At 38.0% G+C, this 22,899-nt stretch overlaps 1 protein-coding gene and 1 long non-coding RNA gene across 7 annotated transcripts in view; one reads left to right on the forward strand and one right to left on the reverse strand.

Moving 5' to 3' along the window:
* Window positions 1–2,099: 2,099 nt before the first annotated feature.
* Window positions 2,100–5,106, reverse strand: LOC128786490 (uncharacterized). Its single transcript, XR_008430304.1, has 3 exons — window positions 4,438–5,106; window positions 2,735–2,927; window positions 2,100–2,609 (listed from the first exon to the last, which is right to left on the reverse strand). It is a non-coding gene; the product is annotated as an uncharacterized LOC128786490 (long non-coding RNA).
* Window positions 5,107–5,411: 305 nt separating this feature from the next.
* Window positions 5,412–22,899, forward strand: part of CEP162 (centrosomal protein 162) — a 45,118-nt gene continuing 27,630 nt past the window's right edge. Inside the window, exons 1-7 of one of the 6 annotated variants that reach the window (XM_053939771.1) lie at window positions 5,412–5,507; window positions 6,248–6,424; window positions 7,259–7,362; window positions 11,952–12,090; window positions 20,910–21,062; window positions 21,326–21,512; window positions 22,466–22,518. In XM_053939771.1, coding sequence (XP_053795746.1) covers window positions 7,303–7,362; window positions 11,952–12,090; window positions 20,910–21,062; window positions 21,326–21,512; window positions 22,466–22,518 — 592 coding nt within the window. In that variant the 5' untranslated portion in view covers window positions 5,412–5,507; window positions 6,248–6,424; window positions 7,259–7,302. The other 5 variants (XM_053939768.1, XM_053939772.1, XM_053939769.1 and 2 more) reach the window with 5 other exon arrangements.

A 22,899-nucleotide genomic window follows, 5' to 3' on the forward strand; every position in this document is an offset into this window, starting at 1 on the left:
ATCTGATTTTTTCCCCCTCACGCTTTTAAGATCTGATGCTCAATTCCCTGTGCAGGAATGTTAAGACTGAACCTCACAGAAAGATCTTAAGGAAAATTTAAAACTGTGGAGCAGATTATTTTCTGATGAAATTACAATGAGAAAAAACTTGAGGAGAAAGGTAACAGGGATAAATTTCACACTCCAGCTCTCCTGCCCAAATGTACACTGTAACTACCTTTAGCCTGATGAAAAATACCACTTACAAACCCCTTAGTTCACACATGAACTAAGTCAGTCCCCTCAGTCTGGCACGGGGGGGGCTAAGCTTCTGGAACAGTGCAAACTGGTGTTGGATTAGCATTGGTTATCACACCTGTATGCATCTCCTGTTCCACACCATGTCTGTCATGGGAGACAGACCTAGAGTTACCAGAGGAATGCCAGAGTTACACGGGGAAAGAGCAGTTTGGAGGGACTTTTCTTATATGCCTCTAATATGAGGAACAAGCAGAACATTCCTCAGCTGCAGGACTAGTTTGGGGCACACTTAGCAGTGGGCTTCAAACAGGTAACAATCCCAGCCTTTGACACAGACAAAGCTCAACATTGTGGATGCACAGCAACTTCGAAGACATTTCAACTGATTTTCCTGAGGAAATGTACAAATCTCTCTTTTGATCTCTTCCAACCCAAAATAAGCATCCCACACTGAATGAAGCACAATCCTTGGCTGAGTGGGTGTTTCAGGTTTCCACCCCTCCAATAACAAATAATTTTTAAATCAAGCCCCCCAAAAAACTGAACACCTCCAATTTGCATTAAATGCATCAGTTTGATTCTTTTTCTGCACAGTAGGATAAAATGTGTTGTTATGACTAGCTGTATTTTAGGGGAAAAAAATCTCCTGTGTCCATCCCTAAGCTACCTAGGAAAACACTGAAAATTGCAAATTTGTCCCTTAAGATCTTATACCACTGCTGTACAAGACATCTAATTGCACTTGCCACACTGTAATTTTTCAGATACTTATCTGAAGCGAAACGATGTTCCCCTAAATCAGCTTTTTAATATAAACACACATGCATGTGCTGTTTATTGTACTTTAAAAATACAAAAAAAAGAGTGGAGCGCAGAGAAAGTTCTTCAAACTGCATTTGGAGAGTGACCTAAGATGTGGGAAAGTTGTCTATTGCTTATGTTATTTTTTTCACCCACTTTTGAGTGCTTTGAGGCTACATTTCCCCTGAGTTATGACAGATATTGCCACCCACCTTAGTTCTTCCTGCCTCTGCCCTAACAGAACCTCTTTGTTGTTTTATCTAATCAGATTCAGAGGCCCTGCTAGAGTTGGCTCTTTCAGACTGTTCAAAGCAGTTATATTTCTTATTTCCCAGGCTTCAGAAGAACTAAAAATAACCAAGTGAAAATCTGAAATGCAAAGCTAACATTCCCGCCAGTGCTAAGCAGATATGTTATCAGGATCAACGAAAGATGTTACAGATCTGAAAAATTTTAATAAGTCAGAATGCTTAATTTTTCTCTGCAGAATTTTCTGAGTTTGATCTTTCCTAAGCCACCAAGAAATTTTTATAAAAATATTTACCTTAACTTTTTCTGAACAGAACGCATGCAGTATGTTTTCACACAAAGAGAAAAACTTAGTACAAAACTTTCTGTATGCAAAGGGCAATATTCAAGGCAGATGAGGGTTTACAGTTCAAATGATCTCAGGTGGAAGTGACCCAAGTCGTTTCTCCAGTCCCACAGAGTAGGAACTGTAAGCATGTTGCCTGATTCCAAGAACTGAGAATTTTCTCTGGCAAAGAAGGACCTACAGTAGGCACAAGGCAGCTTCATTAGAGTAAATCAAAAGTGCTACAGTTAGTCAAACCACCCATGTTTGTATCTACCTTTGCATAATAATTTTCCCAGGATTTCTCAAAAGCAACAGAAGGGATCTTGCTCCACTAGCTGGATTACACAGTGGAGCAACGTTTTCCAACAAGTTCATAGAGAATCAGGAAATGAAAGAAAAAGCAGTGTTAAATGTTGAAAAATGCACTTTAATCTGAGAGAGTGATAAGCACCTTTAATTATTGACTGCAAACAATCACCCTCTTGAAAGAATTTTTAATTGCTTACAGTTGCTGGCGATAGGAGAGTTTCCTCTCTGATGGTGAAGGATTTATTCCTGCAGCCAGTAATTACAGCAACTTTGCACTCTTCCACAGAAACTTAAAACTTGGCTGTACAGGGCACAACATTAAGGCAATTAAACATTTACACAAATAAGCCAGAGGGAGGATCCATTTTCAAAAAGCACGAGAAAGTGCGTGTATGCTAACTTCCAGAAAACGGAAAACGGCCAGCAACAGCCCAGCTTCCAAACTCCAAACTTTGCGGCTCCCTTCAAAGGATGCAAGAAGAAATAAGATTTGTGACCGGTGTGAGTCTCTGGAATAATGTGAAACATGACACAGAATTTAGTTCTCAGCCCGTGGAGAAAATTCACGATGGGAAAAACCCATACCGTGAGACGCTGAGTTTGGGCTACTGTAACTGAATCAACCAAAATTCCAGCCCTTGGGATCTGAGGACTTGTTATCAGTGACGGAACAAAATGAGACCTGCAGCGAACCAAAAGTGAAAGCATTTAAAATGCTTTTAAACTACAATTATAGTTATGTTAACTATTTTATAACTAATCCTAATTTGACTACCATTTTCTCTCATATGGAATACAGTTACGCACCCTTGGTTTGTTTTCTGTGCAATTTCTAGTTATGGGAGGTTTTTCTTTTTTCTGATGTGCATACTGGAAAGGGCTTTTATCGCATCGTCACTTAAGGAAGTCTCATCATGGTCAGCATACATAGAGAATGCAATTTTAATTTCTTAGTCCACCGCTGTTTGTTTCCTTTTGAGTCAGTAGGAAACTGTTAACCCTTAAAAAAACATAACCAAAAATATGGTGAAATATTTATTATCATAATCTCGTATTTCACATATTTGCAGGCTCAGAACTGAAATACTATCTGATGCAATGCTTCAGGCAAAGTGAATGCGGCAGAAGTTTTGGTTTTTATTTGGTATCTTTTTCCCCACTGACTTTTATGGATGCTACAAAACTGAAATTAGACAATAGAATAAAAGTGTGGATATTTTATACCTTTTAATTTTGCCATTAATCTTTGGAAATTACTATAATAATCCATGAAGCCTCATATTTTTACTGTTTAGCAAGAAAAAGATATGCACTATTTGTGCACATGTCACATATTTAAATGAGAAGCCAATGACTACAGCAGGAAAATCTGGTTTCATAGAAACCAACAAAGGCTTCCCACCCATGTCAGCAGAGCCTGAAATTTACCTTATAATCTGGGGCCCTGTCCAGCAGGATCTATTTTAGCATTTGCATCCATCATTCTGCTTTATTAGCACTGCTGCCCAAATTGCCCAAATGTTCCTGGCTGAAATTCATGACTAGCCCCACTCTCCCATTTTTTAAGATCTGCTGTTAAGAGCTCTTGAGAAAATTGTTCCAACTGGTTGGCATTAGAAGGAAATGAAAATCTTTTAAGTGGCTATTGTGCATATTATTTGAATGCACAGGATGACATTTCAACACCAGGCAATGCCTCCTCTCCACCACAGTCATCAAGAGTGGTTTAGGTTTTTTTCTTTCCCATATGGGCACTGAGGTTTCCAACAGCATTGATCCCTCTGCACATTTTTCTATACTTTGTACAAGGCTCTTTGAACATAATTCGGCAAACAGAAAAGCTTTAATGTGCAACAGTTTTTAGCAGCTTGAAGGACTGAGCCCTTGATGTGATTATTCGATCATATATGAAGTAACTCTCATGATCAATGAATGATGTCACAGCTATCACTTTGAAGTTAATAGCAAAATTTGCATTGGCTTAAATCTGAGCAGGATCAAGGCATGAAGCATGACTGACATTCTTTTAATTAATTTCCATATTTCTTTTTAAATTCTCATCCCTCACTCCATGCTTTTTCATGCAACAAGAGAAGAGTAAATGTTGGAAATTGATGTTTTCACCATCAGTGGGCTGTCGTGTGTAACAAATTGTTCTAGTATATTAGTTTATGTGGGCACTCTGTCCTTGATCAGCTCCCACATTTCCCACAGACAGCAGCAGAAGTTGCACATAAAGATGAAAAAAATACTTTGTAAATGGAAACATAATACTCCATCTGCAGACAATAGATTGAAAGAAGTGCTGCAACACCTTTAACAAAGTAATTCTTATTGACTTGTGTGGAAAATACAGAGCCCATATTTCTTTGCGTCTTTGAATTTAAACTATAATTCATACTAGCATTAAAAAATCTGGGAAACATAAAGGCCATATTGGAAGCACTGTCTTTATCTCTCAAGCTAACAGGAAATGAGAGGCAGTAATAGGACTTTAACTGGTTTCTCACTTGCAATGAGTATCCAAACACTCGTCGAAGAAAACTTCCTTTCAAAATCTTTTCGTTCCAAGTCTGCTGAACAGAGAATCAAAACGTGTGTGTGTGTGTGTGCGTGTGTGAACAATGTCCATTTGTATTCTTAAGTGAACTTGTTTTATTTTGCCATTTACTAAATGCTGGCATAAAAATTCCTGAAGCAACGTGACTCTCACAACAAACACAACTGACAGACCCTCGCTGGAGAGCACATGCAAGCACAGACTGCAATTGTTCTGCGGTTATTTGAGAGGCAGTGGTCAGGGAAACAGGGGTCATTAATTTCCCTGCGTGTTTTAAACATTTCCAGAGATGTGCTAAAATGTACTAAAAGCACAACGGCCGACATCTAAGGCTGAGACATTAGGAAAACTTTAGAAAGGGATTTCTGTGAAAAAGCGAGAAGGGATGCTTTGAGTTTGACCCTTGCATTAGGGAATTAAACACACTTTTAACCCTTTCCTTGCCGCTTTTCCTGAAGAACAGTTGCACGACGTCTGGAGGCGGAAGGAAATGTGCTCCCACCGTGTGACTGCGGGCTGTTGCGGCTGCTAAGGGCGCTCGGTGCCCGCTCGGGTGGAGCGTGCGAGCCAGGCCGGCTCCCGGACGCTCGGCCACGGAAACTCCCTCGGCCACGGAAACTCCCTCGGCCACGGAAACTCCCTCGGCCATAGAAACTCCCTCAGCCCCGTCCGCCCTCAGCGCCCGGGGACCCCCCACCACCCCCACCCGCCAGGGGGCGCCGCTCCGCACGCCGGCCCCTTCCGCCCGTCAATGGCGCCCGGGCTCGTCCTCCTCCCGCTCCCGGTGCTCGTCCCCGTCCCCTCGCGTGTCCCGCGGCGAGCGTGGCACCCGGCCCGTCCCCTCGCATCCCCCGCGGCCACCCCCGTGCCGTGCGTCCCGCGGCGGGGCGGGCGGAGCAGAGGGAAGCTGGTGGATTCGGCGGAATCACGTGGCGCGGTCCCTGCCGGCGGGCGGGACGGTGGCCGGGAGGGTTTCCCGGGCAACCGCGCCGCCGGCGAGCGGGGCCCGGCGCGGTGCAGGTACGCGCCCGGGCAGCGTTGGGCTCCGAGCCGCGGCCTCTTCCCTCTCTCCCGCTGCTCCCCGGGCCGCCCGTCGGGCCTTGGAGCCGAGCCCTGCCCGCCCGCCCGTCCCCGAGCCCCCGCGCTGCCGTGCGCCAGCCGCGCGTGTGCTCCAGGGAAAGCCGGAGGAGGAGGAGGAAGAGGATCAGGTCACGGCTGGGGTGATTAAAAGGTTACGTGAAATGTGTTAGGCTGTTTGAGCTTTCCTCCATCCCCGTGGTTTAGCCGTACCTCCTCAAAACTTCCGCTCTTTGCGCTGTGTTGTAGTAGATAATCCCAGCAAGTGCCGCCTTTGCTTTGTGCGCGCAGTCATTTGTCGGTCTGAAGATATGGCTGAGAAGTATATTTGCTAAGGTTAATGTTTGCCTATGATCTTCTGTTACCGAAACTGTAAACATGTTTGTTGTCCTTTAGGTTACATATTGTTAGTTTTTATAAAAGATGTCATTATAGGGTAGGCAGAAGAAAGCCGTCATTCTAAGGTAGGAAGAAGTAAAAATAATGTCAGGAGAATCACTTTGTTTTTCTGGCAAAGCTAGAATTAAATATTCCCCACTTGCCGAAGTAGCTGGCACCGTTAGTAAATTGCTAAAGCATCCTGCGTATAACATCAAGTGTTCTTTGATGTGAAAGTATAAAAGGATAGTGGATTACGTGTGCCCTGAGAGGTAACGTTCTTAATCTCCTTACCATGTTTTCAGAGATATTGTCCAAATGCTTGCATAAGGACATCGTGCTGAATGCAACGCCTGGGCAGTCTGCTATATAACTTCTTCTTTTTAACTGCCAAAGCCAAAGTGTCGGGTGGTCTATGGATGGATAAGGAGTGAAAGCAGGAAACAGTTGTCACAACTCGCCTGTCAAAATCAATTTACTAGGTAGGTAACAGTCCTGTGTACTGAGTGGGCTCCATGCCGGGAGAAGTTTTATTTAATGGTAAAAGCACTTTTGCAAACGTTTAGCCCTTTTATGTTTACATCACACTTCTCAGGCTGGAAGATGCTAGTGCAGTTTAATGCTGCCGTACATATGCAGTTTTGAAGGCAGCCATATGTGTTGAGCAGTGTGATACACAAAAGCTTTGCAGCCTTTTGGTTGTTGGGCATATTTTATACCTGAGGAGCTGATGCAGACTTCGGGGAAGGAGAGGGGGGCAAGTGTCATTGGCTTTCAGCATCAGGGCAGTTCAAACCAAATGCCATTCCCTAACCTTAAAAAGCTTTACGTGTATTTATTTCTTGTTTACTAAATCCAAAGCACAGCAGAGATGATGAAACAAAGCTAACAGTGCCAGATGTCCCCAGTGTTGGAGAAGAAACATAGAAAGGAATTAAAAACCCTTCAAATGGAAATATTACTGCAGTAGATTCTCGTTTGATTATTAACAGAATGTTTAATTGTGTTGCTAAGAGAGCTGGTTTTTGAAGAAGGATGTAAAGGTGCTGAAGTGAATTATATTTTATTTATCCCTTTAAGTTTAAATGCTGAAGCTGGTGTTTTGGAAATGAGTGTTTTGCTTGTAAGGAATTTGGGTGGTATAGGTACATTTGCACTGATTGTCTCAGTGAATAGTTTGGTGAGGGATGGGAGAATGGTGTTTGTCATCTCTCAAGTTTTGGATTGAGTTTTTTTTGCTTATAGCTCTATTCAAGCAAATCATTAGGTTACATCAATTTCAGAATGCATTTAATTAACTTCAATTTAAATTTTAGTTTTTAGACTCAGTTGTTTGGAAGGTAAAATCCAGCTGCAAATTATGGCTCATCGATTTTCAAAGGAAGAATTAGACGAGCAGTTTGAAGAGTTTCTGAGAGAGGTAGGTTTGAGAGCAAGGTCATGTCCCTATTCTCTATTAAAAATGGGGAAAATTGAGTGTGGAAGAATATGAAATGTAAGATACAGCTGTGCTTTTATCACATAATTAACATAGCTGTCTTATCTATTGGTCTTTGCAAGGTCTTCATTGCTAAGCTAAATTCATACTATTTTGCTGTATTGAAATCAAGAGAAGAGTTTTGTAATTAAATAAATATTTGGTCATTGCCTGGCTGTATCTTCAGAAAGAGCCCTTGGTTCTTGATTTTTGTTTCAGTTTTATTGTTGGTGCTACTTAGTACCAGAAGCTTCAAATTGATGTATAATTGAAAATGAGGTAAAAAAAAATTGTCTGTATATAAACACAAGCTACATTTTAAAAATTTCTGTATTTTTTCTGTGCAGTGCTTAACTTTCTCTGAATTATATTTAAAATTTTTTGTATAAAATGAAGCATGTTGTAATGATTAGAAAATTTGAATTAGATTCCTTTAATTCCTCATGGTGCTTCATGGTTTTGAGTACTGGCGAAATCATGCAAGTCTGTGGGTTGTGACTTAAGCTAAGAAAAGTCAGACATGAGCTAAATGCCCTGACTAGATGTGTTTTTTCAATGCAAATAGACCTGCAATTTCAGAACTTGCCCTCTGGTCTGTAAGAACACAGTGTGGTAACCCTAAAACATAAATACTGCTACATAAGGCCTTTACTAGATTTTAATTCTGTATATAAGTTTAACTAATGATGGCAGAGAATTTTTCTGGAGTCTCTCTTATATGTAATGTATGCTTGAATTTTTTTTAAAGTAGAGGCTGTGTTAAAATTTAATGACTTGTGAAAAGTAATGATGTAACTAAGTTAGTGCTCTTGAACTCTCTGAAATTATTAATGTTAGTAAAATTATAAAACTAGTCTTTGCATTTCCTTCAAAATTCTTTACTTACTGTAGTTACTAAGGGAGTTGCTCTGGGGAAGATAAAGGAGTTTTATTCTTTTATTTGTTATGCACATCTGTCAAAACTCTGCATGTGATTGCTTCTAGTATTTTATTCCTCATTTGACATGCTCTTCTTCCTCCTCAGCTATTGCTCACATTGAGAATGCTCGTTAAAAAAAAATCCAAATAACTATTGAATTATTCTAAGTGGCATTTGGAATGTCCCAGAGAATGTAATTTTAACAATTCATGTCTTAATTTTTTTAATAATTTCAATCCCAAACTATTTCCAAACTGTTAATCCAGTTATTAAAATACGCATTGTGCTTTTTGCCAACTAGATACAGACCCAAATGACAATGACGTTATCTACTCTCTGTTATTTTTACACAGGCATCTTCTGCTATGTCCTTCTCTTTGCTCTTGTTTTTTATAAAAACTGTTTGACCTTTTAATATTAGAAAGATGAGAAACTGATGTGCTCCATTTCTTGAAATCTCTCTGTAGGTGATGTTTGTGTTGAGAGTGTCGCAGGGAGTGGGGATTAGTAAAATCTTTCTCAGTAGCTTGGGGAAGACTTAATGTTATTTAAGCAAATCTCTCAAAGGAAATGGAGCAGGATTTTTCCATTTTAAATAACTCTTAATGAATCTGTGTTTGGGATGATGCTGTGTATGTATGTTTGTGATTAAAATATATGAAGTTAAAAGACTGTATATACAGCTGGATGATGCAGGTCTAATATGAGGATTAAACTAAGTCTTTTGGCATATACACTGAACTTTAAAAGTTATCAGTGGATTTTGTAGACTATTATCATTATACAGAAGGAAACACAAATGTGTAGTAACAATAACTGCATGTAAGATAAATCCTTTAATGATTCCCTCTGCCTGGTTATGCTTATTCCCAACCCCTTTCCAAGACAGCCTGTTGTCACCCATAGTTCTTGCCCTAATACTTCCTCCTGCACTGTTTGTGTTCCTGTGGTCCATCCACTCCTCACCATCAGTATCTTGTTTTGGTGTGCTCCCTCCTATTGTCAATTGGATTTCCATTAAGCATCATCTGTCATACTGGTTTAGCTCCAGGATTTCAGTGCTTGCTGTGCCATTCTCTTGGGACATACAATGTGAGGAAGTCTTGCTAATGCACAGTGCTTCAGTTAATTGAATTAATTGCCCTTTTTTTTGATGACTCAAAGCAATGTTGTGAAAAAGCTGTTGTCTGCTTCTAGTATTTTAGGTGGACCTTTGTTCTACTTGATATTCATGGACACTTGAGAAGGAAGACTTTCAAAAGGAAAGTCTATACCATCCTTATTAGAATATCTGCAGAATAGTATCTGGAAGAGAAACACCACACATTAAGCCATGTTAGAGAAACATTTTAGGTTTTTATTAAAGATCAAATAGATTAACATATTATTGTGTAATAAAAGCATATTTTGGAGTAGACTTATTTAATTGAAAAATCCTGGCTTCATGAATTAATTAGGACAACTGGTCATGGAAGTCTGAGTGGTTTAGATCAAGTTTTAAGTTCCTTCACATGCAAAGGAGGTGGTAAGCTGATGATGTGCCATGTAGTTGTTCTGGTTCTTAAGCTAACCTCTTTAGGCTTTTATTTATGTTGAGATTGAACAACTGACACTTTCTGTGTGTCTGTGTTCCTGAAAGGCTGAGAGGCTGTCTTGTGGAGGAGAGGAAGGAAGAAACTGGTGCCACTTAGTGGTGCTGAGAAGTCATTACGAGTCAAAAAAGTTGATTGATGATTGATTGATTGGATTGATTTACCTTTTTTCAAAGGAAGGAAAAAAAAATCTGGAGGTTTTGCTGTTGAGACAACTGACATGTTGGGAAAAATGTGCCAGTTTTTTGTGTCAGCATTTCTCTCCCAGCTGCTGCAGCTTTACTGTCTGCAGTTGACACAAGATGGCTGGACATGGAAAGATTCCAGAATTTGAGCACAGCCTGTGGGAGTTGCAGGTTCTTTAGTTACAATCCACTAAGGAGTGTGAGCATTCACTGAAGTTCTGCTTGCAGAGCAGAAGATGCTGTTGGTTGCAAAAGAAACAGCAGGTGATAGCAGATCTTGCCTGCATCAAGCACCTGTCAGTGCTTCCAACTAGCAGGAGGCAGTCTGACCTTTGGGGACAATGGCATTAGTACTTGTGTTGGGACTAGTGTCAGGAAATTGGTATTAATGGGATATTTATTAGAAATCTGAAGCTGTTTTGTTCTATGTCACAGAGCCAACTTAGAGAAATTGCAATACATCCTGTTGTCTAGCAGTTTCATAATGTGCAAGACTCAGAGCACTTCTTTCTTTCTGAGATGTATGACAGGCATTTAGTTTTCTCTAGTGAAACTGAAAGCTCTGAAGATGTTCTTGATCAGAGATACTAATAAGAATATTTTATTACAATTATTTTTTCTTATAGTTTTATGTAATTGGCATTTGATTTTTGAATGTTCTTGTTAAGCCCAGAGAAGTTGAAGTTTTAGTAATATAGTAAAAGTAGGCTTTTATGGCAGTGTTTTTAATGTAATAGGAGGCAGTGAATTGCAGAGGCTTGCTTTAATAAAACATACCCTTGTGTTTTACATTTAAGTATCCACAATCCTGTTGCCTCTAATATTGGGTTTATACTATCAGATTTTCTTATTTGTGACTATTACAAAAGTGAAGCTTTTGAAATTTTCCCATGTGATGCATTTCATATGTGAATTCTTTGTTTCTTACCATTTATGGTGAGAAAAACATGTGCACCATATTCTCTAAGACACTTTAGGACAATTGGTTTTAACAGTTGTAGCTAAAAATTTAAATAAAAAGTATTTGATTCCCCTTAACCCCAGTTTGCTACACAAAGAATATGTAGAACGTAAGGTTGCAGTGCAGTAGTTTAATGAATATTTCCTTGTTCAGTGTGTGGATAGCTAATTCTGGCTCTAAACCTGCTGTAGGCCACAAAGAACTTTATTAAAGGAAAAGAGCAGAGGTTAGTTGTCTTTTCCTTCCTGGTACTTACCAGTAACTTAAATTCATATGGTGTCCATACTCAGATTTTTTATCCATTGATTTAAGCCATCAGTCAAAATCAGCATGGATGACTAACACATATGAAAGTGTAATACACAGTTGGGTAGGAATGGTTCTGTCATTTCTATTATATTCCATGAATACAAAGTATAAAATTAATTTCTGAAATCTGATTTGCTGGTAACTAGAATGTTGCTAGTGCACATTTATTTTTAGAATATTAATAATAATGTTCACGTACAAAGCAAGGACAAGATAAAATTGTTTCTGCTGTACTTCATTATTGTCAAGAATATAGTCAGAGTTTTTGTTCTTATGTGTCTTAACCAATTGAAAAAGAGCTGATAATGCTGTTCATTTGAACATACATTCTCTGAAGCAGTCAACTTTTAACATATCCAAATTCTGGCAGTGGGATTATTAAAATATACAGTATTGTGCCATATGAATATAGTTATTGTTTCTTAATCAGTTTTGTCATGTATATACAAAAAAGGCAAACAGTGGGGAGTAATGAGAGGCATCTGGACTCAGAAGTCCAGAATTGAGTGGCTGAAGCAATGTAAAAATTTAGAAGCTCTCTTTAATCTTGTATGCAATTGATTCAGTCTCTTTCAGATGATTCACTTGGAAATTCAAAGAAAAAGTCCAGCATTCTTGAGAAATTGGGACAGCCCAGGAAAAAAGAAAAGAAAAAAAAGGATTCAGTGCCCTGGTGGTTATCTGAGGAAGACTCGGATGATGGTGGTAAATTTAAAGTTTTGCAATGTTTTGGCCACAGGGGGTCAGGCTAGTTCTTTCTCATACTGCATGTTAGGCCGGGTTTGAGATTAAGCTGATGCCACTGAAGTGTTTTAGAATGTTACAGTGCAAGTTTGTAAAGCATAAAAGTCAAATAGAATTGTATTTTTTAATTTAATATTAAATTGAATATTTAATAGTCAAGCTGTATGCAAGCTATCTGCTGGGTTTTTTTCTGTAGCTTTTGAATTAATAAAACTTGTAAAAATAAGCACATTATAAATAGTAAAATAGTTAGAAAATATAACTGATGAACTCACAGAAATATTGGTATCTGTGTTTTGTAGCCAATCTGTTCTTTATACTGACTTTTTATAGCTTTCTGTTTTCAAAACTGTAGTGGAAAAAGACTAGTTTGTATAAACGTATCCTAACTGCAACATTTATAGAAGGTTGGAAAAGCACAAAGAAAGAAAAACTTTTCAACACCAGCTGAATCCAATATGTATGTCTTCAGTGTTCTCAGCATTTCCCTCGCCAAGAACTGTGGCTCAAGGCGAAATGGGCTGTGATGACATAATTGCTGGTTCAGTATTGACACGGTCACATAGTTCTGGAAGAAAATATATAATTGTTTGCAAGCTTTCCACCTCTATTTTTTTTTAATTTCTACATTGTCTTCTTGTTGGGTTGTAAAACCTGTAGTAGTGAGTTTCCACTGGATGTTTGCCTCTTCTTCTTGTACTAATTGGCGGTTTCTTAATTTTCATGATTCATATTAATTGCAAGTGGATCTTAACAGAAAGTTACAAAAGTCAGGTTTTTTTCATCTGACAGAGTTAAAATACTGCTGGTAGTCTCAGATTTTAAGACTAGCTGTCAGTGTTGTCTTAGTGAGGAGTCAAATCCCAGTCAGCAGTTGTGCCATTTGGGCTTAATCCTAATAGGTGGTACCTGGACTTTTTGGTACTGCCTATTGGTACCACCACTTCTTGGTCTTGGCCTTTTAAGATGTTGATGTAAAACTCAGATGGATTTGAGAAAGTTCTTATCAGGTGGTTATGAGATATGATGGTTTCCTTACAGCTTTTCAAATAATGTAAGGATGAATTGTTCTTGCTGGGCAATGTGAGAATTAAGAGCTTACCATGACCTCATTTTCCTACATACTATCAAAGAAAATTCTGATGACTTCAGAAGCTCAGCATGTTTCCATGGTTTTTCTGAGATGCTTGAGGCAACCCAAATTTGATACTTCTTATGGTAGAAAACACACTGGAATAGGTTCCTAAAGGGAAGGGTGATTACAAGCTTTTGGGAACAGTGCTTGTGTGGATTAAGTAAAATTCAAAACAGAAACAGTCACAAGAAACAATGAGATTATATCAAGATGTTCCATCCAAACCATTTCTACCACTGTCATTTTTAAAATTAAGAATATCATATCAGTTGACCAGGTTAACTAGAGGTAGAGCTATTAGAACTGGAACAAACTTGATTTACTGATGTGTGAAATATCTGGTAAACTTTTCAAGGTCTTCCTTCAGAAAAGCTTCTCATTTAAGAGAAAAACATTCAGAGGGTGAGCCTACCCAGTTTTGCCAGTATGGAATCAATTTACATGCAAAAGAAGCTGGCCTGTTCATATTCATACTGTTGATGAGGGGCTGGGTTTTGGGGTTTTTTTGGAGGGAGTTGAAAGTAATCTGTGTGTAATGCATTTCGACTCCAAGATCCAGCATCTTGGCAGTTGGACTTAACAAAGCTGAGACTATAGGAGTGAATGCCAAATGTGCCAGATCCGTGCACGGAATTCTTCCCTGAGCACTGTTTTTGCCAGGCAGATTATTAGTTTTATTTCATGTACTGCTCTGTCACCACTCTGTGTAGAATACCACACTCATGGAGCATATGCAATGTGCCATATCCCACCTACTACTTTAATATTGCCAAGCAGAGGGGCCTTTAATTCCTGCTAGAGGGCTTTCCTCTTTCTGTCTTGGCAAGAAGGTGGTAACTCCATGGCATGAAGTGGATCTCCTGGTTGTGGCATCCCACGAGGAAAGGGATGTATTTGTCACACTGGACACTTGCAAATGGTAGCAGTTAAAAAATGTGTGCTATGATGAATGCCTTTCTGCAAGGTTGGGTCTAGTTGTAGGGCAATTAGCCTAGAGTCAAAAGAGAGCCATTTGCAAAGACCACCTTGGCCACCTTTGGGATAAATTGAGATTTCCTCTGCAGTTTTATGTGGCTATAATTTTACTTCATGTAGATTATTTGTGGTGTTTTAAAATGACAGGTCAGGTGACTGTAAGGAATTCAGTGTGGATAGTCTTCCAGAACTGCTCGTGTTTTCCTCTGTTTGCCTTGTGTGCTTCCAAGTGCTTTGTCAAATACCATTTTGCCATGTCTAATATTCTCAGGGTGTATGTTGTGTGGTGTGTTGCTCAGACCTATTAAAAGTGGATGATGGCACAGCAATTTTGTGATGTAAGTTACTGCACTGAATGACTGAAAAGATCATGATTTAGACTTGTAGTTCTCTGTAAGGTTATATGTAAACATCTCCTAAATAGCAAAATAATTTCTTATGGGAGAAAATAACAACACTGCTGTGATGCTAACAAACATGAAAATCTGAGTTTAATTTCTGGAAAGTGTAATGTCAGCATGCTTCAAAATTTTTTGGAGACCCTTGTGTGTCCTTCTAGGCTTGAACCTTCTTGTTGGTTGCAGATAGGACATAGTCAGTAGACTGTCAGCTAATAGAATTAGTATTTTTTAAGTTGTTTTATCATCATGAATCAAACATATAAATGCTTAAATCTTACCTTCACCCACAGTGGGGCACTGCATTCATTACAAACGCCTGCTCCATATGTATAAGTTGATGTCTTTGGGTGTGACTGTTTAGAGAGAACGTTATCTGAAGGAAGCCTGGATAATTAGCTTGTGTAGTGCACCAAGCTGATATGTTGCTTGCAGTTTGAGTTTTTGATTTTGAGTTACTTCATTATCTCTATCATGCTTTCTTGAAAGACAAAGAGAAGAAGATTAAATATGTGCTCTACACTTACTTGTTGTCTGTTCTTTATTTTTCCCCAAGACATTTTGTTACAGAAGTACCAGGAAATAGGTAGAGAGTTAAACTAATAGCCTGTTTCACTGAGAAGTATAAATTATATTTTAAAGTAACTCCACGAGTTATTCTAGGCACATTTAAATAGTTTGTTCTTCAGCTTTAAACTGAAATTTACAAATTATGATTCAAGACAGTGTCTTCCATATTGGACAGGTTGGAGACCTAGGTGATGTCCTTTCTACTTGCTTTTGTCATTTAAATGATAAAAAGAAATTGGATACTAAGAATTCCTGTCCTGTCTTGCTTGCATGTGTGTTCCTGCTGTTTGTCTTTTCAAGATTTTCAAATAAAATTTGTTAAAGTGAGAAAAGAGAAGAAACTGACAGAAAGCCATGCCGAAGTAGTGGAAAATACTGAACAAAAGAGTCCACATTCAGATTCCCAGTCTGGTATTTGATTAAATATGTTTTGATATATTTATTCAGTATCAGTCTTGTATTACTAGTATGTTTCCTGTAGAAAATCCTTAGCAGACTGTCCATTTGACCAAGCTGCCACATACTTCTTTTATCATTTTCAGAAGAAATTAATAATTGTGAATTTTTGCTCAGTTAGCATCATATATCACTACATGTAGTGATGTAGTAGGACAGACAGTACTTAATGTCAGCCTGGGGAAAGGAGGAAATAACTTCAAAAATCTGAACAAAAAGCTCTCACCTGTACTAAGCATGTCTTTAGTAAATAGAAAGTCTGTTACACTTCCTGCATTTCATACACAAGAAATATTAATATTCATTGTTCTACTTGTTTAATTTCAAAGATAGCAGTCAGATAAGCATTTTACTTATTTTCTGTTGATGTTCTTTTCCCTTTGCTGATGACTATGCTGCTTTGTGCATGCTGCCCTGGAATGGAAACAGCAGTTGGTATAAATTAAAAACTTGAATTGTTTAATCTGCAGGATTATTTGAGTCAGTGTAATTTCAGATTCAGCATTTTATGTGGGTCATTTTGTTATCTGAAAAGAAACTTCAGCAAATAAGTAGGAATTATAGGCATTGATCCATTAAGTACTTTTGTATAAAAGACAACAGCAATTAACTTTTCCTGATTAAAGCATGGCATTCGTGTTAAATTCAAGCAGATCAGTAGCGTTTTGGAGAGCCACAACAATGAAATATTTGGCACTTGGTCTTTGGATCATGTTGGTGATGTAGTTTGTAGACTATAGAATATCTCCTGTGTTAGTTTTCTAGAGCCTATGTGCAGTCTAGAAAATGTATGTATATGTTTTCATAAGCCTTATTTGCATAGAATAGCTGTAAAGCATCTCAGGCTGGGAGATAAATACTAAAACTTAATTTATTTCTTAAATTAGGATTAATGTTTGAAATATGAGCAATAGAAGGACCTCTGTAGTTATTTCAAATTACTGTTTTAAAAGGTATCAGGTGTTTTCATTATTTGCAGTAGATGGTATGCTGAAAACACTTCTAGTTTCCCAGTAAGTGTGGGAGAATATAGATCTAGAGAAGCAGTGCCTTGCTAGTGAACTTACACATCAGTTGAGGGAATAAAGGACCTGTGCATCGTATCAGAATGGATTTAATAGCATTTCTCTCCTTGCTGTACCAGCTTCCTTTAGTTATCTTGGATGTTTGAGCTGTGTTAAGTTCTGGTCACGTATCCCTATACTCCTGTTCTAAATAGCAGAAGTATTTGGCTTGATGTCCTGGACTACTCTCTCTTGTGTCAAGGTGAACTCAAAAGACCCATAACTAAGAGTTTTATCAGAATTACTCAATTTTGAAGCCTCTTCCACCGTGACAATTTCGAGATGGCAAAATCTAATACAGACCATCTGGCTAGCCTAAGGTATATGAAGGCTGTAGTGTAGCTGTCATGTAAGAGTCCAGAGGAGGCCACTAAGGTGGTTAGAGGGGTAGAGGACCTCTTTTATGAGGAAAGGCTGAGAGAATTGGGTTTGTTAAGCCCAGGAAAGAGAAGACTTCAGGGTGACCTAACTGTGCCCTTGCAGTACATGAAAGGAACCTGCAAGAAAGATGGAGAGAGACTATTGACAAGTGCATGTAGTGACAGGACAAGGGGGGTGGTGTCACATTAAAGGAGAGTAGCTTTAAATTAGGTATTAGGAGGAAGTTCTTTGCTGTGAGGGTGATGAGGCACTGAATGGATTGCCCAGAGAAGCTGTGGATGTCCCATCCCTGGAAGTGTTCAAGGCCAGATTGGATGGGTCTCTGAGCAATCTGGCCTAGTGAAAGGTATCCCTACCCATGGCAGGGGCATTGGAACTGGATGATCTTTAAGGTCCTTTCCAACCCAAACCATTCTATGATTCTTTGATGGTGAGAAGTTTTCAGCATTGGTGCTGTTATCAAAAACTTAATTCTGCTAACGTGAATGGAAGACATTAGTTGTATTTGCTGCTGAGCAAGTCCCCACAAGGGTTTGAGCAAACAAATGCAGTTCTTGTATCTGACAGTGATAAAGACAGTAGTAATTTATACTTATGTACCTATGTTTTCCCACTTTTCTTTGAACCAGTCTACATGCTTTCTTTCAAACCTCATAGTAAAAACCTTTTACTGTTGCAGTAGTTTTGCTAGTTTTCTTTGTTTTCAGGTCATTTATTGAGCTCCTAGAACAGTGTAATTGAATACAAAGTATAAATGGATCAAGAATCTTTTTTAAAATAAGGATAGAGAAGTATAGTTTTATTTGCAGAAGTTATAAGTATTACCTTTAGTTTTTACTTACAGATAGAAAATTAGAGGTAATTCAGTGTACAAGAAACTGAACTGTATTACTTTTTCATAAGTGTCACTTTGAAATCTCACATCTCGTTCTTCTCTTTATTCCCTGTCCACTATGCATTAAAATTTATGTTTATGTACACTTAGAAGTAGTTCCCTCTAAATCTTCCAGTGCATCTCGCAGCAAGGCTTTGTCTAAATCCAAAATGTTGGAAAAAATTCATAAGGACAAGAAAGATCCGTACTTAAACAAAGAAGAAGGGGTCCTCACTTCTGACAGTCCAGACAATTCTGAGGGTAACAAATTTACTCTATTTTATATGGTATTAAAAAGGTAAAATGACTCAATTCTGACAGTCATGGTCAGATTAGGAAAAAAAGAAGTTACTTTTTGAAATAGATGTTTGTCATTATCAGTTTGAGTCCTTCATATTTATGTTTTTAAGTGTTTCTTTGCAAGTATGGTAGTTATAAATATTCTTCAAAGTGAAACTCGGGTTCTTATTTTAATTAATTTCAAGTGGCTGTACTTTAAAAAAGAATGCCATATATCATTAGCCTTACAAAATGTTGCTTAGAAACATACAGACAGCAAAATCTTTGGCATGCAAGATAACTACCTGAGAAGTAACAAATAACCACTCCACAAAAACAAATGGCCCTTGCTGGCCTCACTGAAATCCGTGGGACTGTTGAAACAGCCAAAAACACAATGAAGAGACTGTTAAATCTGTGTGAGTTGATATTTTCTCCAAGTTTGATAGGTTTCTCAGAGTTCAGATTGTGTAGGGTGAGAGAAAACAAATATTGTTCCCTTCACTAGCAGTGAGGAGGGGGTGTGGGTGTTGAGAGTGGCTAAGTTGCAAAGTTTAATAGCTGCAGAAACAATATTTGATTTTCAGATTATTAAGGAAGGTGCTTTTTAAAAAAAACTCTGATTTGACTCAAACATTGACTAGCAAAATATTTAAAAATTACTAGATAGCTTACATAAACCCCATGAAGCCTTCAAGATCAATGTACATCTGCTGAGAAATTTCACTGGATATGAGATGATTTAAATTAAAAAAACACAGGAAAATGTTTTCCTTAAACTTTTGTTCCATTAAACATTCTAATTGGTCTTTTTACTGTTTTATATTCCTTTTGCCTTTCTTGCAAATCTCTACATAGGAGGTCAGTTGCAGTTAGCATTTGATTCTGCTAATGTATTCTCATTCAAAAATACGGTGTTGGAGGTCTGGTGAGATTATGGCTAATCTAAAGCTCTGCAAAAAACTTGTGACCCAGCTGCAAACAGACTCCTATTTGCTGTCTTGATATCTAGAATAGAGTGCCATCTGAGTAAAGTATTTTAAATTACTGCATTTGGCTACTTGAGAAATGGGCTATTTGTAGTTTTTTTAAAATCTGTTCAGCACTTTGAGCTTTCCATTTTCTACTTCTCAATATAGCAATATGTATTTATTTAGGCATTAACTTTTTGTACATGTGGAGCTTGACCTTTAGACAGTGTCCCTGACATGTATTTGTTACATGCAAGGCAAGACAGTCAGAGCTCTATATTGAGGACAGAGCTGAGGTTAGATACAGGAATGTGGATTTCCAAGATGTGGAATTTTATGCACTTAGCCTCCCAACAAGACATGCAAAAGGACATTATCATTAAAATCAAGAAAATAATCCTTTTTTAAAAAAGGCTCTTACAATCAGAATGAACGTGCTGAGGGCTGCCCAGCAGGGAGGGAAAAGGTGTTGAGCCTCCTACTTTCCCACCTTCCCTCACACTAAGTACATTTTCAGTGCCAAAGGGAAAGGATTCTCCATTGTCACGATATAGGCAAGTATGGCATTTTTAAATGGGACTTGTATGGGCCCATGTAGAGAGCAGAGGAAGATCCCAGAGCTGAAGCACTTGGTCAGCACATGGAAGATTGATTTAGTGTTATTGATGTATGGATCTCCTCCAGTCTCCTGTAGCAGGAAATGAGCTGTTGTCAATGTCTTCACCCCTTCTGGTGTGTTCAGTACAAGGACACAGCTACATCTCAACATCTTGTGGACAGGCAGGACAAAAAATTCTGAGTGTTACCAACTGACAATTCATGTTGGAAAAAATCAGACTTAGTTTCTGTTCCCTTCTGTGAGAACTGTTAAATAATTTCATGTGTCATTTGATAAAATGCATAAGCAGCTTTTCTCCTATCCCTTCTCCAATGAGAACTTACTCAGAGTCTAAGTATAAATGTGTGTGCTTTGCAGGCAGGCAGAAGGGAGTTTTTGAGCTGGCAATGTCCTGCGATATCTGGCATTTTGTCTTCCATAAGGAAGTAGATATGGCAGTGTTTTGCCTCAGAGCCAGCAAAAAGTTGTTAAGGTGATGTTGAACCTTCACAACAGTGAAATTGCAATTAGGAGAGAGCAACTACAAGTTGTAGTTACATAAAGTGGCAGAATGGCAGAATCGGGTGTTCATCAGTGACTTTAGAGACTTTGATTACTATTTTTTTCCTTATAGCCTTTAAGTAACAAATGAAATGTAGCTGCTAAACCAATGGCTTAGCAAGTTTAAAAACTATGTGGTGATCTGAGGTAGTAAATCAAATAAAATGAACTGGGTTTTAAGAAAGAAATGTCAGTTTCTGTATCGGGTCTGTATGTGAGATTGTCTTTCATGAGTAATGTGACGGTAACTCAGTTTTTGCATTTGACTGGTGCTGAACTTTAGGTATGTGTGCAAACACAAAGGATAGGAAGATAATGTTTATAATAGCTTCATTAATTAAACAAGATTTACATATAGAATCAGTGGAAATTAGGTGAATGTGACTCATGAGTCTGCATATCTTGGCAATTGCAATGCAAGATTAAAACTGGTAGCTCTGGAAGGAAACTAGAAGACTGATGTGTCATACAAGTAGCTTTTAGATGGTAGTTAAGAATATTGCAACTTTTTTTCCTAGGAATGCTTGAAGCCAATGGAAACTTTGTCAAGATGCAGAACACTTCACAGCCTGTGGGAGAAAGTCATGAAAATATGGATGTGGAAAAGATGCAGCTTCAGAAAAGTAGTGGAGATGCTGTCTCTCTGAGTAGAGACAGTCTGGAAACAAATGGTGAGAACTGAGAGCCCAATCATTTCATCAAATTAACTAGATCCAAATAAGTTAGTATTAAAAGCAGTTTACCTTAATTCATTTCAAGATGAGATTCTTCACTCTGTCTGCTGTGTCGTGAACTAAAGTCTCCTGGTACTAGTTTGTGATGATTTGATACCATTAATGCTTTATAAGTCTGTCTGTGGTTGTTGTTAACTATTATGCCTTTTCTATGTGGACATACAGCACAGACATAGTTTATTCTCTTTTTTGAAATTTAGATTCAGTTTTAGCTTCTGGGCCTAATCAAAGTATTGTAGGAGTTGGATTGGATACCTTGGAAGAACAAGAAGAAAAAGAGATCTTCTATGCCAAGCTTGAACAAGAAGCTTCCTCTACTATTGATTATTCAAGATTAAATAAAGAGCTGGATTCCAGTGATTCTGTCATGCTAGCACCATTTGTACGGTAATTTAGAGGGAGGAGGAGTTGTGGACTGTATTAGTGGGCACGTGTGGATTTGGTATGTCCACTGAGATTTTGTTGGGTGATATTCTGCATATAATTTCAATCAGTTTTTTGTTTGTTTATCGTGGTTTGGCTTTTTTTCTTCAAGACAAGGACAGAAGTGAGCTCAATAAATAAAAATGAGCGCATGCCTTAATGATGAGTGGATGTAGCTCCACAGTCTTGTGCATAACTCAGTAGTAACAACATTCATAATTGTAAGGAGTAAATAAATGAAGAGGTAACAACTGATAATAACAAGGAAATAGATCAGGAAAGAATCTGTGTCACTTTAGACATGATATTACAAATGAATCTAGAGGAAACATACTTAATCTTCATAGACTAGGGCAACCCTATTTATAATCAGTTACATGAAAATAAGTTCAAACATCTGTGAAAGAAATGGATGAAGGAAGTTCAGGCAGCTGTTGCTGAAAATGCTGATTTCAGAGGCAACTTCTGATGTGAAAACAGCTGGAGAGGCAGAATTTTGGAGAGCTTTAGATAAGGACAAAACATGTATTTTATGGGAAAAGGGGAAAGAAAAGGAGAAAGAATGGAGAGGTGGGTGGTTTTTAAATTTATTTTGTTAATCCAGAATGACAGGGAGGCAGAACAGGAGGCAAACATTGATGATAAAAATATTTTTGAGAAGTTAATGTAGATGTTTAAGAGAATGCAGAAGGGGAGAGGTTTTAAGAGTTAGATTGAGAATTTTAACTGGGAAATACTTTATTTTAATAATTGCTGACACTTTTACAACTTTTCATACCTTTGATTTGATTTGTTGGACAAATTACAATTTTTTCTTTTATTACTAATTTTAAGAAGTATCAGAGTAGAGTTCCAAGAAAAAAAGTATACTTACTTGCTATCCAAAAAGAGAGTAGAATTTTCATTTTATTTCTCAGAAATGAAAATGCTGAAAAAGAAGAAGAAGAACCTGCACATGAAGAGAAATCTGGTAATACAATCTTTTATTTTACCTGTAGTTCTTACATCAGCCTTTTAGGCTGTTGTTGCATTATGACTGTGCAGCTGTTAGTCATACAGAGGGGTTAAGGGGTTTACTTTTGCTTCTGTGCTTTTTCTTTTCTTAAGTGGATTTTTAATCTATTGTAAACCAAAAGACAAAAAATAAAGGGAAAAAAAGTAGTAAAAATCCTGCATCATTCATAAATGAAAAAAAATCCCTCTGATGTTGAAATTTGATTTGCTCCAGTGTCTTAAGTGTCATCTGTATTTTTGTTGCATCTTCTCATACCTGAGTTTAATCTCTGTAATCTGCAGTATTAATCTGATTTCCCCACAAAATTTCCATGCTACATTTCTTGCTTATTTGTCT

This window comes from Vidua chalybeata, chromosome 3 (assembly GCF_026979565.1).
Source record: "Vidua chalybeata isolate OUT-0048 chromosome 3, bVidCha1 merged haplotype, whole genome shotgun sequence".
In the NCBI taxonomy this organism is placed as follows: domain Eukaryota; kingdom Metazoa; phylum Chordata; class Aves; order Passeriformes; family Viduidae; genus Vidua; species Vidua chalybeata.